At 41.3% G+C, this 16489-nt stretch overlaps 1 protein-coding gene across 6 annotated transcripts in view; it reads left to right on the forward strand.

The window, feature by feature from the left end:
- Positions 1-16489, forward strand: part of EXOC6 (exocyst complex component 6) — a 291045-nt gene that overhangs the window by 165826 nt on the left and 108730 nt on the right. For 3 of the 6 annotated variants that reach the window (XM_075612772.1, XM_075612773.1, XM_075612776.1), the window contains exon 19: positions 6972-7001. The exons of 2 other annotated variants lie outside the window; for them this stretch is intronic. In XM_075612772.1, the coding sequence (XP_075468887.1) occupies positions 6972-7001 (30 nt within the window). Of the gene's footprint in view, positions 1-1628; positions 1773-6971; positions 7002-16489 lie in introns of those variants that run through there. One more of the 6 variants, XM_075612778.1, reaches the window with a different exon arrangement.

Genomic DNA, 16489 nt, shown 5'->3' on the forward strand with positions numbered 1-16489 from the left:
TTGGATTGGGCAAATTCTAGTGATACTGCTGCCTGGAGGACTTTCCTTCCAAGGGCAGGCTCAGCTGATACATTCACAAAACACTATCGAGTAGATGTATGTAGAGATGACCATGTTCCTGCTTTGCAGTCTGGTTCTGCGGATGCATAGTCCTTCATCACTCAGGATGTTCCGATGACTTGAGTAGAATTAGCTTTCAATGAAATTGGTGGTGAGATTCCAGATGTCTTATATGCCTGTATAAAATGATTGTTGATGCATCTTGCTATCGCTGACTTGGTTGCTATCTTTCCATTCTTTTGCCCCGCAAACCAGATGAATACATCTCAGGCTTTTCTAAAGGACTCCGTTCTGTAGTATAGGCCTTTAGAACGCGAATCACATCTCAGGTGCGTAAACACTCCTCTTTTTGATTCTTAGGGTTTGGACAGAAGGAAGGTACCATTATTTCCTTATTAATGTGAAAAGATTAAATTACTTTTGAATGAAAAAAGAGTAACGTTGTGAGGACAACTTTGTCCTGGTAAAAAATTGAGACAGGGGGGTCGCTAGACAACACACCAAGCTTGCTAACTCTTCTGACTGAACGGATAGCCATCAGGAATACGGTTTTTAATGTCAGCCATCTGATTGATATTGATTGTAGTGGCTCAAAAGAAGGCCTTTGCAATACTTGCACGTCCAAATTTAAATATCATGGTACAATTGGATCTAGGATTCTAGGCCTTATCTTACTTGTAGCCTTCATGAAATGTTGTATATATTTATGGTCAGCGACGTGTTCTTGTTTATATGCTGAGTGCTGATACTTGAAGCTTGAGTGATGACTGACATGGGCCCTTATCAAATCCATCTTGAAGAAAAAACTGGATATTTGGAATTGATGCTAACTGTGGAACTACCGGATTGTTAATGCACCATTTTCTGAACATTTGACATATTCTGCAATAGATTTTTGATGTTACCGGTTTTCTGGCCTTAATCAGTGTCACTTGTGAAGAAAAGCCTTGTTGTTTTTGGATTTCCCTTTCAGTCTCCAAGCTGTAAGGTGCAACATTCCTAGGTTTGGGTGATTGATTGGGCCGTGAGTGAGAAGGCCCCCCGAAGATTGGAAGAGACCATGGAATGTTTATCGACATATCTTAGATCTGTGAGCCATGTGAACCAATGATCTAGAGAGATGATATAGTGAATGTGGGTCTTCTATCCTGGGGGAGGAAGATTCCCTTTCCACTCGTGAATCTGGTAATGATGGCATCCAGCTCTGGGCCAAAAAAGCTATTTTACTATATAAGGAATATAAATCAATCTATTTTTTGAGGATACATCTGGAGCCCAGGGTTTGAGCCAGAGAGCTCTCTGCATGGCTACAGATAGTACAGAAGATCTGGCAATATATCTGGTTGTATCAAACAAGCCATTGCATAAGAAATCCAGAGACTCCGACAGGCTAGTGAAATCTTTGAGAATCTGCTGTCGTGATGTTCCTGATTCTATTACCTTCTAAATACTGGAAAACCAGATTTTCATGGTTCTTGCCAGGCATGCTGATGCAATCATTGGCTTGAAGAAAGCTCCTATTGTAGAATACAATCTCTTAAACAGACTATCTTTTCTCTTTTCCATAGATTCGCTGAATCACGCTGCGTCTTCTAGGAGGGTGATTGTTCTTAAAAGGAAAAAGGAACATCAGTGCTTCCGTGTCAATTCAAACATCATCTAATAGTTAGCAGTTCATCATAAAGCATGCTGGATCCTGAACACAGATTTCTTCATCAGCAATAAAGTAATAATACACAGGTCTCTTGTGAATTCAGTCATTTGTCTCATGACATACAGTATATAAGCATATTTTTATCTGACTACCTGCCCAGACTTCCTGACAGCCGTGCTTCTGTTAGTGCAGTGGTTTAGCTCAGGATCTCCAGCCAGTGTTCTCCTGGTGCATGCTTAAAAAATAATCACAATGTGTTCTTCTTGTAAACCTGGATTCTGCGGCGTCTACCCTTGGTAGGTTGTCTCGATCCTTATCTTCCATCCTAAATGGATACATCTTGTTAAATCTATTTGTCGAACCACTCTTTTAGTCTGGGCATTTCTATTCACTATGCCTATTTCCATTCTCCTGCCGCGAAATTATGACATTGGCGCGATCGCGCACCGACAGACGGAGGCAACATTAAACATAAGGGAGGATGGCCACGCCCTCCGCATTAACACGTCCCCCGTCTGATCGGGGTCGAGGAAAGGCCTTGTTGGAGGAGATGCACCAGAGACGAATTTTGTGTTTGAAATATCCGGTGAAGGGTGAGCATAAAGAGACAAGGGCTGGGTTAAGCATTGAGTCTGCGGGCAAGACTCCGGAACAAAGGTTTACAACTGTGTGGAGGGAGAGAAGGAGGAGAAAGCTCCTTACAGTATGCCCGCTGTGGCGGGCACTCAGCCTGGCCTCCAGGTGTAAACAAAGCAGTTCCTGGGCACCAGAGGACACCAAGAGTGGCTGATAAAAAAGTAAAAATTGTCTTCCATCAGTGTAGGACACAGACAAGTGACCCGAGACAGGCAGAAGTCTGTGTCCTACCTTTAGCTAGGAGGGGCATATACTTCCCTCCTGTCAGTCGCTGACTTGGAGGAACAGGAGAGAAAGTAAACATTTGCAGAGCATAATTTCTTTTCAAAGGCACCAGGTCGATGCCGACGAAGAGCGAAACGGTCACGTGGGCAACGTGATCGAAATATCAACTAGATGGTCAAAGAGAACAGCAGGCATGCACAAGGTGTAGTGACTGTTATAGGGTTACTCACCATACCATTGCCTGCTACCTCAATACTAACTGCCTCCACCTCATCCACTGCTACTGCAACACCACCATCCTGGGCCACGGTGAGCACAAGGATGCTGCAGCGTCAGCCTCCTGCAAAAAGAGGCCACAATTCAATTATGTAAAAAAAAATGGAGTCAAACTTTGGTCCAAAACATGAATGGTTTCTTTGTGGCCCCTGCCATGTGTTTAAAGTACATTTATTCTTTGGCCAACTCCAATCATTTTCTAATGGAGAAATGGGTTAAAGGGGGGGGGAATTTGTATATACACATAAATGCCATAAACAATTACGTGCCACACAGCAAATTGGCCACAAAACTTTAATTGTATCTTGGTTATTACTATGTCATCATGTAAGGCCAGTAAAGCTGGAGGGAAGAGTGTCTCCAGGAGCCGCCCCAAGACTGCAGAATAAGCTCTCTGCTGCTTTAAGAAATAAGGAAGCTTTATTCCCATTCAGAAAGGAATTAAAAAACCTTCCTTTTTAGACAAAACATTGCAAACAGACCCTAATTCCCTGGCAGCCAGCTTTCCTGCTTCCATTCATGCTTCCCGCCCTTTGTTGGTCTTCCTCGTCGTTCCCTTATACGTTTTCGTTTGGTATGTCCCGGTTGTAGGTCTGGGGTGGCTGTCCTCCCTCAGTTCCTACACGCGCTGCAGTACTGAGTTTCTTGGTGTGTAGCGCATTAGGAAAAATGTTAAAATCATAACTATGACTAATGTTCACTGTAAGTTGCATGTGTGACCATAAACTCTCTCCCCATGTCACTCTGGTATAATTGTGTAATATATATATATATAATATAATATAAATACAACTGTATGCTCCGTGACGTTGACGCTGCTTCAGGCTGATTGGATGTTTTCAGCCGACAGTGCGCTGAAAAACTGCTTGACGCTCAGCTGAAAACTCCAAAGCCTCCGCACGCCTGCGGAAGCTCGCGTGAGCCCCCTCTCAAGGCATCCTCATTGAGGATGCAGGGGCTCAGCGCTGAGCGTCCGCACGCCTCAAAACGGCATGTCCTTCTATGGACTCGGCCTTAGGCAGGTCTGCAACCCTGCCTTTCACCATTATCACCCAGCACACAGCAATTCCACTGCAGCAAGGGATTCTGGGAAATGACATGCAAATGAGCACACAGTGCCACTTTTTGCTTCAAAAACTATTTTTAACATGGTTCCCTATAGGCTTAAGCTTGCTGCATGGTCACAGCTTTGAGCACATCAGTGTGGGGTTGGTTAACTGGGTATGCAAAGAAGCTAAAGGATGGGGTTTACCATACTGAGTTAAGTTATGGTGAGTAAAAAAAGTGAGGGTTTTTGTCACTTTTTTTTTACTCACCATAACTTAACTCAGTATAATATAATATATATATATAATTTTCTGGAATTAAAATGCATGAAACTTTTGGCTGCAAAGAATGAGAGGTTCATGCTGCATACTGTGTTACTAGAAGGTGCATTCTGAAATAGCACCACCATATACATTTTGGCCACAGTCTTCATCCCATTTGAGGACAGAGGAACACTTAAAATGTCAGAGGAACAAGTAATGCATGGCTGAATTATGCATTGATTGACCCTCCGTCAGTAAAATAATTAACTATGCAATGGATAAAAATATATGAAATATAGATTATGTAATAAAGTTAGTGCTACACCTACACATTAAGTATTTGAAAATTAGATTTATTTGGGTCTGACTTGCATTTTGAGTAGTTTTCTGATGTCTGTCAGGCACAAGTTCAGGGTCAGTGGGATGGTCAGAATCTACATCACCTGGAATGCTATGAGGGATTGCTATATTATGTAGAATACAGCAAGCCATTAGGATGTCGCATAGTTTCGCCAGTGAATATTGTAGCACACACCACAATACTTATCCACACATCAGAAACAACTGTTTAAAGGAGGGAACTTTTTAAATGAATGTATTTTTCTCATACCTGAGCTAGGGAGTCCCCCGGCTTCTGGTGAGTGCCTAGTTCTCGAGATATTTGGGGAGCGGGGGGTGGAATTTGTGCCTCTTTTTATTCACAAAAAAACTACAAATATGGCAGTAGACTACAAACATAGCAGCGTGGAGTCATGGCAAGGCCCTAATCCGCTACCACATTCAGAATTCACTTATTTGCATAACATATCACCTGCACATTTATTGAGTGAAAGTGTTTCCAACTTACAGAACAATTCCTCCGGTTCACTGGGAGGGGGGGTGGGGGGAAGGGGAGCACTAACGCTACCTGTGTACAATCAATTGCACCCATCACATTGGGTAGGTCAGCCATGACATACAAGCCCCCTTTAAGGCCCTGCCTGCTGTTCTCCCTCTATGGAGAGGTATGTCATTCCCAGTGCATCTTTTCAGGGCTGTTAATACTTGGGAAAGACATCTAGAGAATGTTGGCTTTGACATTATCCTACTGCAGCCATGGAAAACTGAAAAGACCCACGGATTAAATAATGTATTGAGCTGAGCAGTTTGACCAGTCTAAGCACTGCATGATACCTGCAAGTAATAGGCTTAAAGACCAGCTTTAAAACCGCATAAAGAGCCACAATAATCTACACGTCACAAGGGCCTTCTTTTCAGGGAGGTCTAGGATGGTTTTTCAGGGTTAATATAGTCTTTCTCTCTTGGGTCTCCTTCTCTTCAGCCCTTGCTCCTCCTGCTGCCTCTGCATCCGCTCTCTGTCCCTCTCTGTAGTTCTCTCTCTCTCTCTCTCCCTGTGTGTGTGTGTGTGTGTGTGTGTGTGTGTGTGTATCTTCCAAACATAGCTAAAAGACTCCATTTTGGTGACGGGGCATTGTGGGATAGATCTGTACATGTATAGGCTCTTTAATTGGAGTGTACCATTAATCGCTTGTAATAACGTAACCTTTTTTGCTGCCAGACGGAGCAGCATTGCATTGCTCTGCAATGTTTGGCATGCCCCATGTCAGCAAAATGGCTAAGTAATCAAAGGTGATTCTCCTTGTTCACAGCACACGCGCCTTTGTCACTGTTTTTTCCCATGATTCTCTGCCATTTTTGCTGCTTCTCCTTTCTCTTTGGCTCTTTTCTCGCATATTTGGCACCAGTTTGTTCTGTTTCGTCTCTGTGACTCCACTAAAAAAAACATCTGATCATTCCACTGCAATTTTACGCAAAATCTACTCTTCTAAGTATATTGATTAGAGCCTGATGACTTACTTTTGCAAAGAGAGTTTAATGTTGATGTTCAATTCGGACACAAATACTTTGGGGGTTTTTTTTGGAGCACTTCTTCGGGGGTCTTTTCACCCTATATTAAATTAGGAGAACAGAGCTTTGGTGGGGTTTTTTTGCACCTTTTTGTGGGTGAAAACCCTGTTGAAGCTGCCTCTTCGGAGTACACAGTATTGAATACGGATCTAAGGGCCTCATGCAGAGAGCAGCGAATTTAGAAATTGGAGAGTTTAATAAAAAGTAGCTTTTTTGGAGAGTTTTATTCTCCATATGCAGAAATGTGCGAATTCTGCAATGTTTGGCATTAATGCGTGTGGCGAGTTAGAATTGGAGAGATGCGCGCTGCAGAAATGTGTTAAAAAAAAATCGCGCATTTTTTTTCCCTTTCCTATAGGCGGCGAGCTCCATGTAATTGCCAACTTTTCTTGGCGAGGCAAATACTAGCAAATTGCGCCATTTTCTTGGCGCGAACAGCCGCTAGATGCCGTTCGCGGCTCTCTGCATTAGGATATTTTTAAAACTGGCGAGATGTAGGTTCTCGCCAGCCGCGCGGCGAGATTTTGAAAACGAAAAAAAAAATGGCGCGTTTTCCGTAACTCGCCATTTTCGGCAGTTTTCTGCGCGAATTTCCCCAAAAAATGGCGAGATTTGAAATAGCACTGCTCTCTGCATGAGGCCCTAAGTCTGCTGAATACACCTATGTGCATCATATTACTCAAACGTGTTAAATTAGTAATTTATTTGGTATAAATTTTGCTCAATGATGCAAAAGTAGACACATTAATGAGAAAATGCTGTTGCTGGCTTACAATAACATTAATCTGTATGGACAAATTAACCTTCTTTAATCTTTTTCTTTCCTGCTTACTAACGTTACTTTGCTATTTACATTCCTACTTTTCTTCTGTTTTGATTGCTGTGCTGGCTTCCTCCTCCAGAATAACAGCAACGATCATGCAGCTATGTCGGTAAGTAGATACAAGATAGCAATAGAGCATGTTAATTCTGTCGTTATGCACTGCTTACTTGCTCACTGCTTCTTGCACTGGTAAATATATGTTGTCACGCAAAACTGTGATGTACCTTTTCTTGCTTACATTAACAATTCATAGATTTATTTATTTCTTTTTTTTAAACCCACTAGGTCAGTATGTCGCTGGTATATGTAGCAGGACATTGGTTTTAAGTGTCTTTGAAATAAATACAGGAGATCATAATTTTGTGGCAAATATTTAGCACTTTTATATTTCAATAATAAACCACTAATCTACAAACAGCAAAACATTGAATTTGTGTGGATATGTACGAATTGCTGCAGCAGAAACAAGAGGGAAAAAATGCTGGTAAAATGTATAAAAATGTAACATCTACAGAATATATTTTTTCATCTTCTGGATGCATCTTGCCAATGTGGTTTCTCCTGAGCCCTGTGCAATGCAATCACAGTGATCACACACCTCTGCTTCCTGTGTTTCTAATCCAATCCAACTTCTCTTGCAGAGAACTGGGCTGCCCGTGTAACCCAAACACCACAGCGCTCTCTGAGTATGTTACTCGGGGGCAGGGGCCAGGTTTGCAGGAAAGCCCTACAACAGCGCAGGTGGCTCAATCAGGGGCTCAGTCATAACAACTGAGCCCCTGATTGGGCCACCTGTACCGCAGCAGGGATATCCTGAAAACCTGACCTGTTGGAGGCCCTTGAGGACTAGAGTTGGCCGCCCCTGTACTAGGGCTATGAGGATATCAGACAGTAGAATTTGTGTATGGGTGCTCAGAAGGCACTCGTACAATGTGCTGAAGCTAGTCACAGTGACAGTGTTGCAGTGCCCCCCCCCCCCTCCTTTGTAGTGAGTGAACAATAAGCCTGTGAAATATAATGGTGGGTCTTAATCTTCACTTAATAATGATCCGCGGGGTATAGCGTGGAGCACTCTGCCCGAAGTCGCCCCCACTTTAAGCTTATGAGAGGATTCCAATTGACAGTCGTCACTAAGCCACGTCCCAAAGGGAAATATATATGTTTGCGAGCAGCAGGGTTTGTGCTACCTGCGTTTTTTATCCATGCCGATAGAATAAAGACATTTCTGTACGTTCCATGGATCCGGTCTATTCTTTGAGCTGTACGCTGCCCCAGCTACTTCTGTGCCTATGAGGATATCAGCTCTTATGTTGTTCCTGGAACAAGGGCAGGGGAAGTGTTAATAGCGTATCATGAGTTACACCTCCTGTTACAGATGCAGCAGGCGTTATTACCCCTGGTTAACGCAAGAAATAGCGAGGAATATAACGTGTGTTAAAGAAAGGACACACATTATGATTGTTTTAAATGAAACCGCAATATTTCTTACGATAAACACTAGTAATGTTAACCCATCGCATGGTGGTAACAGTGCAAAACTGTCGGCTAAATCGGTAGGTTACTCTATTACGCCCTGTAATGATTGTAATGCCTACATTCATATTTATACCATTTATTATAGGCCTCTCACAGGCCTGGTGTGTGCCTAATATTGTCCCAGTTTCAAGTTGATAATTTGACTGGCAGGGTATGTGCATAAATCTGATTATTTTATCACTGAGGAGGAGCAAGTAAGAATGACAGCAGCTCTCATCATTCATAGTCGCTGTTGTAAATGTAAACAGTGGGAAATCTTCAGACTTTAATTTAAATATACTTATATATACAGGTATTTAAAAAAGGCGTACATCAATAAAATGAAACGCATGAACAATTGTTTTCTCCTTGTATAGCACCGACAGTGTACACAGCGCTGCAAATAGAATGTGTGCAGGCACAAGCACAACCCCGTGGAGCTTACAATGTACTCTGGGGTGCCTGAGGCACAGGGAGGTAAAGTGACTTACCCAAGGTCACAAGGAGCTGACACCAGGGATTTGAACCAGGCCACCCCTCCGTGTCACTGCCTTTACTTATATACAGTAGCATTGGCCAGTGTTAATCTGGATTTTTTTTTAAATTCTTTGCATTACTTTACCACAGTACGTGCAGGTCCGAGGACATCCCCCCACCTCCCTCAGTTTCACTGTATCCACGGGAGACGTATACTTGTCTAGTGGACATACTATGGCCACCGGGTTCAGCCCTGCTGCAGTGACCAATAAAAGCCCCCACAGTAGATGACATTGTGACTCCGTTGATGATCCCAGCGGCCATAATGCTTTTTTTCTTGTTTTATTGTAACATAAAAAAGTGAATATCTATAAAACGGTGGGGTCCCTGGACATCGGCCCATTACAGATCGGCTCCAGCACACCCCTCAGTTCAGGTAATACAACAACAGAAAAGGGGACATTTGGGGGGGGGGGGGCATTGCTGCTTTAACATATTCAGTGGAGAGAGGTGGGATACCTGGGTGCCATAGGCTTTCCAGCAAGTTGTGATCGCTTGAGTAGCATGGTGATCATGTGAGTGCAAAGTCACCATGGGAAGGCACACAGAAGAGGAGGACACTGATCATACACTCCCCTAGAAAACCAACCAAAAGCAGGTGAACATCACTGGACATCACAAAGGCCACTGGCGTGCCATCCCTCGTGACCAGTGAATATCATATGGGTACGCAAGAGGTTAAAGACATAGGGGGTTATGCACAAAGCAGTGATAAGTGTTTTTAAATGAGATAAATGCCTTTATTTCTCAATATTGTGTGCAGCGCGTTTCACAAAGCAGTGATAACACTGCAGTATCGCGCTTAAAAGGCTTATTATCACCAAAACACAGTCATTGCTAAAAAATTGCGCCATAAATTGTGCCATAAAGCATTTATCTCACTTAAAAACACTTATCACTGCTTTGTGCATAACCCCCATGGTGAGAAACCGAAGTGGGCTGTTTTCGACTAAAAATCCCCATCGACTTCAAGGAATTGCCAGCAGAAAACATCCCGAACGACTGCTCCAGCAGCTGTAGAATAAGTAAACCGGACATATTAACGGGAGATTTGCTAAACTGTATCAAACTAAATTAAACACGGGGTAAAAGGAGTCTCTGCACCAGAGAATTTACAATCTCATTCTTGGTGCTATGTGACACTGCTCCATTCAAGCACCAATTGTACAGTAGCTCACGGTACTACCGAAAATGTCACTCTGCACAGTTCTGACTAGCACAGTAGTTGCCACATCCTCCAGTAGGAATGGCTCGGGAAACTCTATAATTACTCAGGCTGAGGTTAGATAGGAGACACAACAATAATACAGTTCTCAGTGAGTTCCAGGTTCCAGCAGTGCTACATACTGTACTCTGTCACTTATCTTAAACAAGCAATCCACGCAATATCATTCATGTGGTTTTTTTTAATAAATAAATCAGTTCTGTAGTATTAGATAATACTTACTACCTTTATTTTATTTTAAAATTCAACGGTTAATGCCATTTTTAAGTAGTTTTAATATACTGTACATCCTTTGATTTCATATTTGTAACACTTTCTATCTTATTTTTGATAATTTGTTGCCAATATTCCCGGCAGTTTGAGCAGTAAACGGTAACAATAGATCATGTTACCTTAGTAATAATAAGAATACATTGTAGCTGCTGAGTTACACTGACTGAAGGATTGATTGAAACTGCAAGGCAGCAATTAAATGAACAATGGGAAGCAGGATTTTGCTGATCGATCAAACGAATTGATTAGCATCTTAGGTAATTCATTTTCAATAAAAATAGTCAAAGGTTGCATATATTAAAAACAAAAACATATATATTTTTTAAGTGCTGCTTGGATTGGCTCTTTAATGTAACCTAGGAGATGTTAATTGGGCTTTGCGGTTGGCTAACTACATTTGTTTAACATATTTGGTTATTTCTATATTTCTCAGACACTGGGACTTCAATGAATCAGGGACTATTTATAATAGTTAAATTAGCTGACTCCTTTAGTTTTCCATGAATATATCGCATTTTACAATGCACCCTTTCATTTAGGGAGGTGAATATGGCAGGCTACCATTTTCTGTGGGATGGGATTAATTTGCTGGGAATATAGTAAATGTCTAAATGTCACCAGAGTCGAAAATGAGTTATGGGGAATACACTGACCTTTTCCTAGCCAAGCACAGAGTGGGGTGTTTGCTTGTGCTTGAGCTAAGGTTTAATAATATGTGCTGATGAGAATGTGATAAAGCTGTGCCTGTACATATTTTAAGCATGACCAGAATGAATTACTGGCACAGGGAATCCTGTCACTACAAATCTCTACTAGCCTTTCTGTGGTTTGTCTAATCTTTCAGAGCCTGGCATTAGAATTTCAGAGATATTCTAACCTAATTATACTTTTTTTTTTTATGTACAGAGACCCATTCTATTCAGCTATGACCTTATAGCGCCAATCCAATATATATATTTGAAGTTATGGTGGGTGAAAAAGGCGACAAAAAACCTCCACCGTTAGCATATTGCCAATAAACAATATCACTTGTGAGACATGTGAATGTGCTCACAAGTGATATTCTTTATTGGCAATATATGTATTATATATTTATAACATTTATTTTATTTATTTTAAACAGGATTAGAGCATGGGGGTCTCTGGAGCTGACCCCCATTAATTTCAGCTCCGGGAACCCCCTGCTTCCGGAGATACTTACCTCTGTAGGGTGTGATGGTAGCTGCTCCACGCGGCTACTATGGTTCTCATTATGGTGGCTTCTCAAAGCTCCCCCACACTGCGGACCAATAGGAAGCCGTGAGGTCATCAGAATTGGCTTCCTTTTTAAACGTTAAACCTCAGCCAGCTCAGCATGAGCGACTACTGGCACCCCCTACAGAGGTAAGTAGCAGAGGGTCCCCGGAGCTGAAATTAATGCTTCAATTCTGTGTAAAAAAAAAATACAAATAAATGTTTTTTAAAAAGCGCTTGGATTGCCTTTTTAACCCTTTTTAATCTGAAGTGACCCACGACCTCTGAGCACATCCACACATTGCGGATCGGGTAGACAGATTGTTGGGAGGGGCTGGGATTGACCCGACTGTCTTGGCACCAATGACAAAGTTAGAGAAAGATGGAGGGTCCTAAAAAATGATTACAGGGATCTAGGCCAAAAGCTTAAGGCAAGGACCTCCAAGGTAGTATTTTCTGAAATACTACCAGTGCCATGCGCTACCGCAGGGAGACAGTCAGAGATTAGGGAGGTTAATGCATGGCTAAGAAAGTGGTGCAGGAAGGAAGGGTTTGGGTTTTTAGAGCACTGGGACTCCTTTTCTGAGAGGTGCCATCTTTATGTTAGGGACGGATTGCACCTCAATGAAGAGGGATCTTCTGTGCTAGGGGGGAGAATGCTAAAAAGGTTGGAGGAGATTTTAAACTAGGATGGAGGGGGGAGGGGAATGAAACAGATAATGAACTAAATAGAATAGATGAGGAAACAAGGGGTTATGGAGGTAGAATGGGGACAAGTGCAAGTTTGACAAGCAGTGAGACACCCATAGTAAATACAGATAATACTAGAAAACTTCTAAAGACTAAACCAAGTGGGAGCAGAAAGGAAGGAGCAGATAAGATAATAGTACAGGCTGAAAAAAAACTGAAATGCATGCTTGCTAATGCAAGAAGCCTGACAGATAAAATGGGGGAGCTTGAATTAATAGCTGCAAGGGAGCAGTATGATATCATAGGCATTACTGAAACATGGTGGGATGAAACTCATGACTGGACAGTTAATTTAGAGGGTTATTCCCTTTTTCGGAAGGATCGAGCCAATAGAAGGGGAGGGGGAGTATGTTTATATGTTAAACCGGATCAAAAACCTATTATAAGGGATGATGTCTATGAAGGGAATGATGAAAGAAAATGTAGAGACTTTGATGATAGAAATTAGCAGTGGAGGTAAAAGTATAAAGAACATTTTTATAGGGATATGCTATAAACCACCAAATATCAGTGAGATTTAAGGAAGCTAAAATACTTTTGCAATTGGAGAAGGCATCAAAACTGGGTCATATTTGCATAATGGGTGATTTTAATTATCCAGACAGACTGGGGCAATGAGATTAGCGTTACAACAAAAAGAAACAGGTTTTTGGGGGTGCTTAAAGACAATTATATGACCCAAATTATTTAGGAACCAACCAAGAGAGGAACAGTACTGGATTTGGTAATATCAAACAATGTAGAAGTAATGGGTTTTAAGTATAAAAGAAATAAGTCAAAACCAATGTGGCTAAATAAACAGGTAGGGGAGGAAATGTACAAGAAGAGGAAGGCGTTTAGATTCTTTAAGTCAGAAGGGACAGAGACATCGTATCAGAATTATAAGGATTGTAACAAAAGTTGCAAAAGGGAAATCAAATTAGCAAAAATGGATAATGAAAAATGGATTGCAATAGAAAGTAAGATCAACAATAAAAAGTTATTTAAGTACCTTAATAACAAAAAAATAAGGAAAGAAAATATAGGACCCTTTCAGTGTGAGATGGGCAGGCAGATTATTGGAGATAAGGGAAAAGCAGAGGTATTAAAAAAATTATTTGTCTCTGTGTTTATCAGGGAAGAATCAATTTCAATTGTAGTGCTGCAGGAGGAAGCCCAAACCTCCATATTAATGAACAATTGGTTAACTGAGGAAGAAGTTCATAGACAGCTTGAAAAAATTAAAGTAAATAAGGCACCTGGCCCGATGGCATACATCCAAGAGTTCTCAAGGAGTTAAGCTCAGTAATAGCCAAACCATTACATTTAATATTCAAGGACTCCATTTCCATAGGCTCAGTACCACAAGATTGGTGTAAAGCAGATGTGGTGCTTATATTTAAAAAGGGAGCTAGATCACAACCGGGGACTTACAGACCTGTAAGCCTGACTTTAATAGTGGGGAAACTACTTGAAAGTTTAATACGGGATAATATTCAGGAATACGTCATGGAAAACAAAATTATTAGTAACAGTCAGCATGGATTTATGAAGGATAGATCATGCCAAACCAACCTTATTTGTTTCTTTGAGGAGGTAAGTAGGAATTCAGACCAGGGTAATGCAGTTGATGTGATCTACTTAGATTTTGCAATGGCTTTTGATACGGTTCCACACAAGAGGTTGGTGTACAAAATAAAGCAAATTGGACTCAGTAAAAATATATGCACCTGGATTGAAAACTGGTTGAAGGACAACAGAGGGTTGTCATAAATTGAACTTTTTCAGGTTGGGCTAGGGTCGTGAGTGGAGTACCTCAGGGATCGGTACTGGGACCCCTGCTTTTTAACATGTTTATTTATGACCTTGAGGTTGGCATCGAGAGCAAAGTCTCCATCTTTGCTGATGATACTAAATTATGTAAGGTAGTAGAATTAGAGAAGGATGTAATTTCTCTTCAGAAGGACTTGGAGAGACTGGATACTTGGGCAGGTAAATGGCAGATGAGATTTAATACAGATAAATGTAAGGTTATGCATTTGGGAAGCAAGAATAAACAGGCGACTTACAAATTAAATGGGATAAATTGGGGGAATCCTTGATGGACAAGGATTTAGGAGTGTTTGTAGACAGCAGGCTTAGCAATAGTGCCCAAAGTCATGCAGTAGCTGCAAAGGCAAATAAGATCTTATCTTGCATTAAACGGGCTATGGATGGAAGGGAAGTAAACATAATTGTGCTTCTTTACAAAGCATTAGTAAGACCACACCTTGAATATGGAGTACAATTTTGGGCACCACTCCTTAGAAAATACATTATGGAACTAGAGAGTGCAGAGATGAGCCACCAAATTAATAAAGGGGATGGACAATCTAACTTACGAGGAGAGGCTAGCTAAATTAGATTTATTTACATTAGAAAAGAGGCGTCTAAGAGGGGATATGATAACTATATACAAATATATTAGGGGACAGTACAGGGAGCTTTCAAAAGAACTATTCATCCCAAGGGCAGTACAAAGGACTCGGGGGCATCCCTTAAGTTTGGAGGAAAGGAGATTTCACCAGCAACAAAACAAGGGTTCTTTACAGTAAGAGCAGTTAAAATGTGGAATTCTTTACCCATGGAGACTGTGATGGCAGATATAATGGATTTGTTCAAAAAAAGGTTGGAGATCTTTTTGGAAGGGAAAGGTATACAGGGATACACCAAATAAGTAAACATGGGAAGAATGTTGATCCAGGGAGTAATCAGATTGCCAATTCTTGGAGTCAGGAAGGATTTTATTTTTCCCCCTATGAGATATCATTGGATGATACGACACTGTGGTTTTTTGTTTGGCTTCCTCTGGATCAATAAGTAAGTTTAGATATAGGATAAAGTATCTGTTGTCTAAATTTAGCATAGGTTGAACTTGAGGTTGGAGAAAGACAGACATATGTCCATCATCAACTATGTAACTATGATTCATTCCATTGCTGGTCCCTCCAGCATGGAAAGGGTTAAACAGGGAATTCTACCCACCGCCCACCTCCTCATGCAAATACTACGTTCTCAATAAATAAGAATATAAATGGTCTTTATTTGAAATTGGCAAGAGCAACACGTTTAGGGTTCGTGTAGTGCCAACCACAAGTCTGATTGTCAACATATGTCCTTCAGATTGAAATCATAGTAGCTACAACTGTAAATTAAATTTAGGCAGCAATGAACGAAAAACCTGTTTGAATGCAGATATTTTGAGTGTTTCCATGCAGATTTGCTACCCATATTCTATCACCAACCTCATAGCAGAAGAGAAGGTTGGGCAATAGAACACAATTGCTCACGATATTAGTGCATTTATTGTGCTATTTATAACAATCTATATATGTTCAATGGCGGGAAAAAGCCATCAGCTTGTTAAGCGTATGCAAATGAGATCACTAACGACCATAGTTTTTGCAAAGTATTTCGCTTTGTGGATACCCATTAAACCCAGGGAAAGTAACAGACGTTACCTCTTTATGTAGCTTCCCGTTAGTAGCCATGGATTTAACGGACTTCGGGAAATCTACCCCTATGAGGCCTACACATCTTAAACTTCACTAACTGTCCCTAAAATGTCAATGACATAGGCTGACCTTTTATGATAATTAAAGATGTTGACATCGACCTATTGTCATCCCCCTTTCTTTAAAAATGACATAGAATTGTAAGAGTAAATGAAAATAAAATTGTTAACTCTGGGCCTCCTGCAGTAAAGTCCGATCGAAAAAATCGCCACGATTTTAATTCGCCATTTTTGACATCGTTGCTATCACTGTATGGAGAAAGCCCAGAATACCAGTGATAGCAAAATTTGCAAACATAGCAAGTAACCGGCGACGAGATGATCGCCCCTCTGAAAAGGGCTCACCCGGCGAGTTGATTCTGCTGCAGAGACGCCTCTCTCTGCGCAAATCTCGGCCGAAATAAAAAAAAATTAATTTAAATTTTATTACTGGTGTAGATGAGCAGGGGGTCCCCGGAGCAGAACTGCGTTATTTTCAGGTCCAGGGACCCCCTGCTTCCCGAGATACAGGCCCCGTTATGGGGTGCCAGAA

This window comes from Ascaphus truei, chromosome 8 (assembly GCF_040206685.1).
Source record: "Ascaphus truei isolate aAscTru1 chromosome 8, aAscTru1.hap1, whole genome shotgun sequence".
NCBI classification, from domain to species: Eukaryota; Metazoa; Chordata; class Amphibia; order Anura; family Ascaphidae; genus Ascaphus; species Ascaphus truei.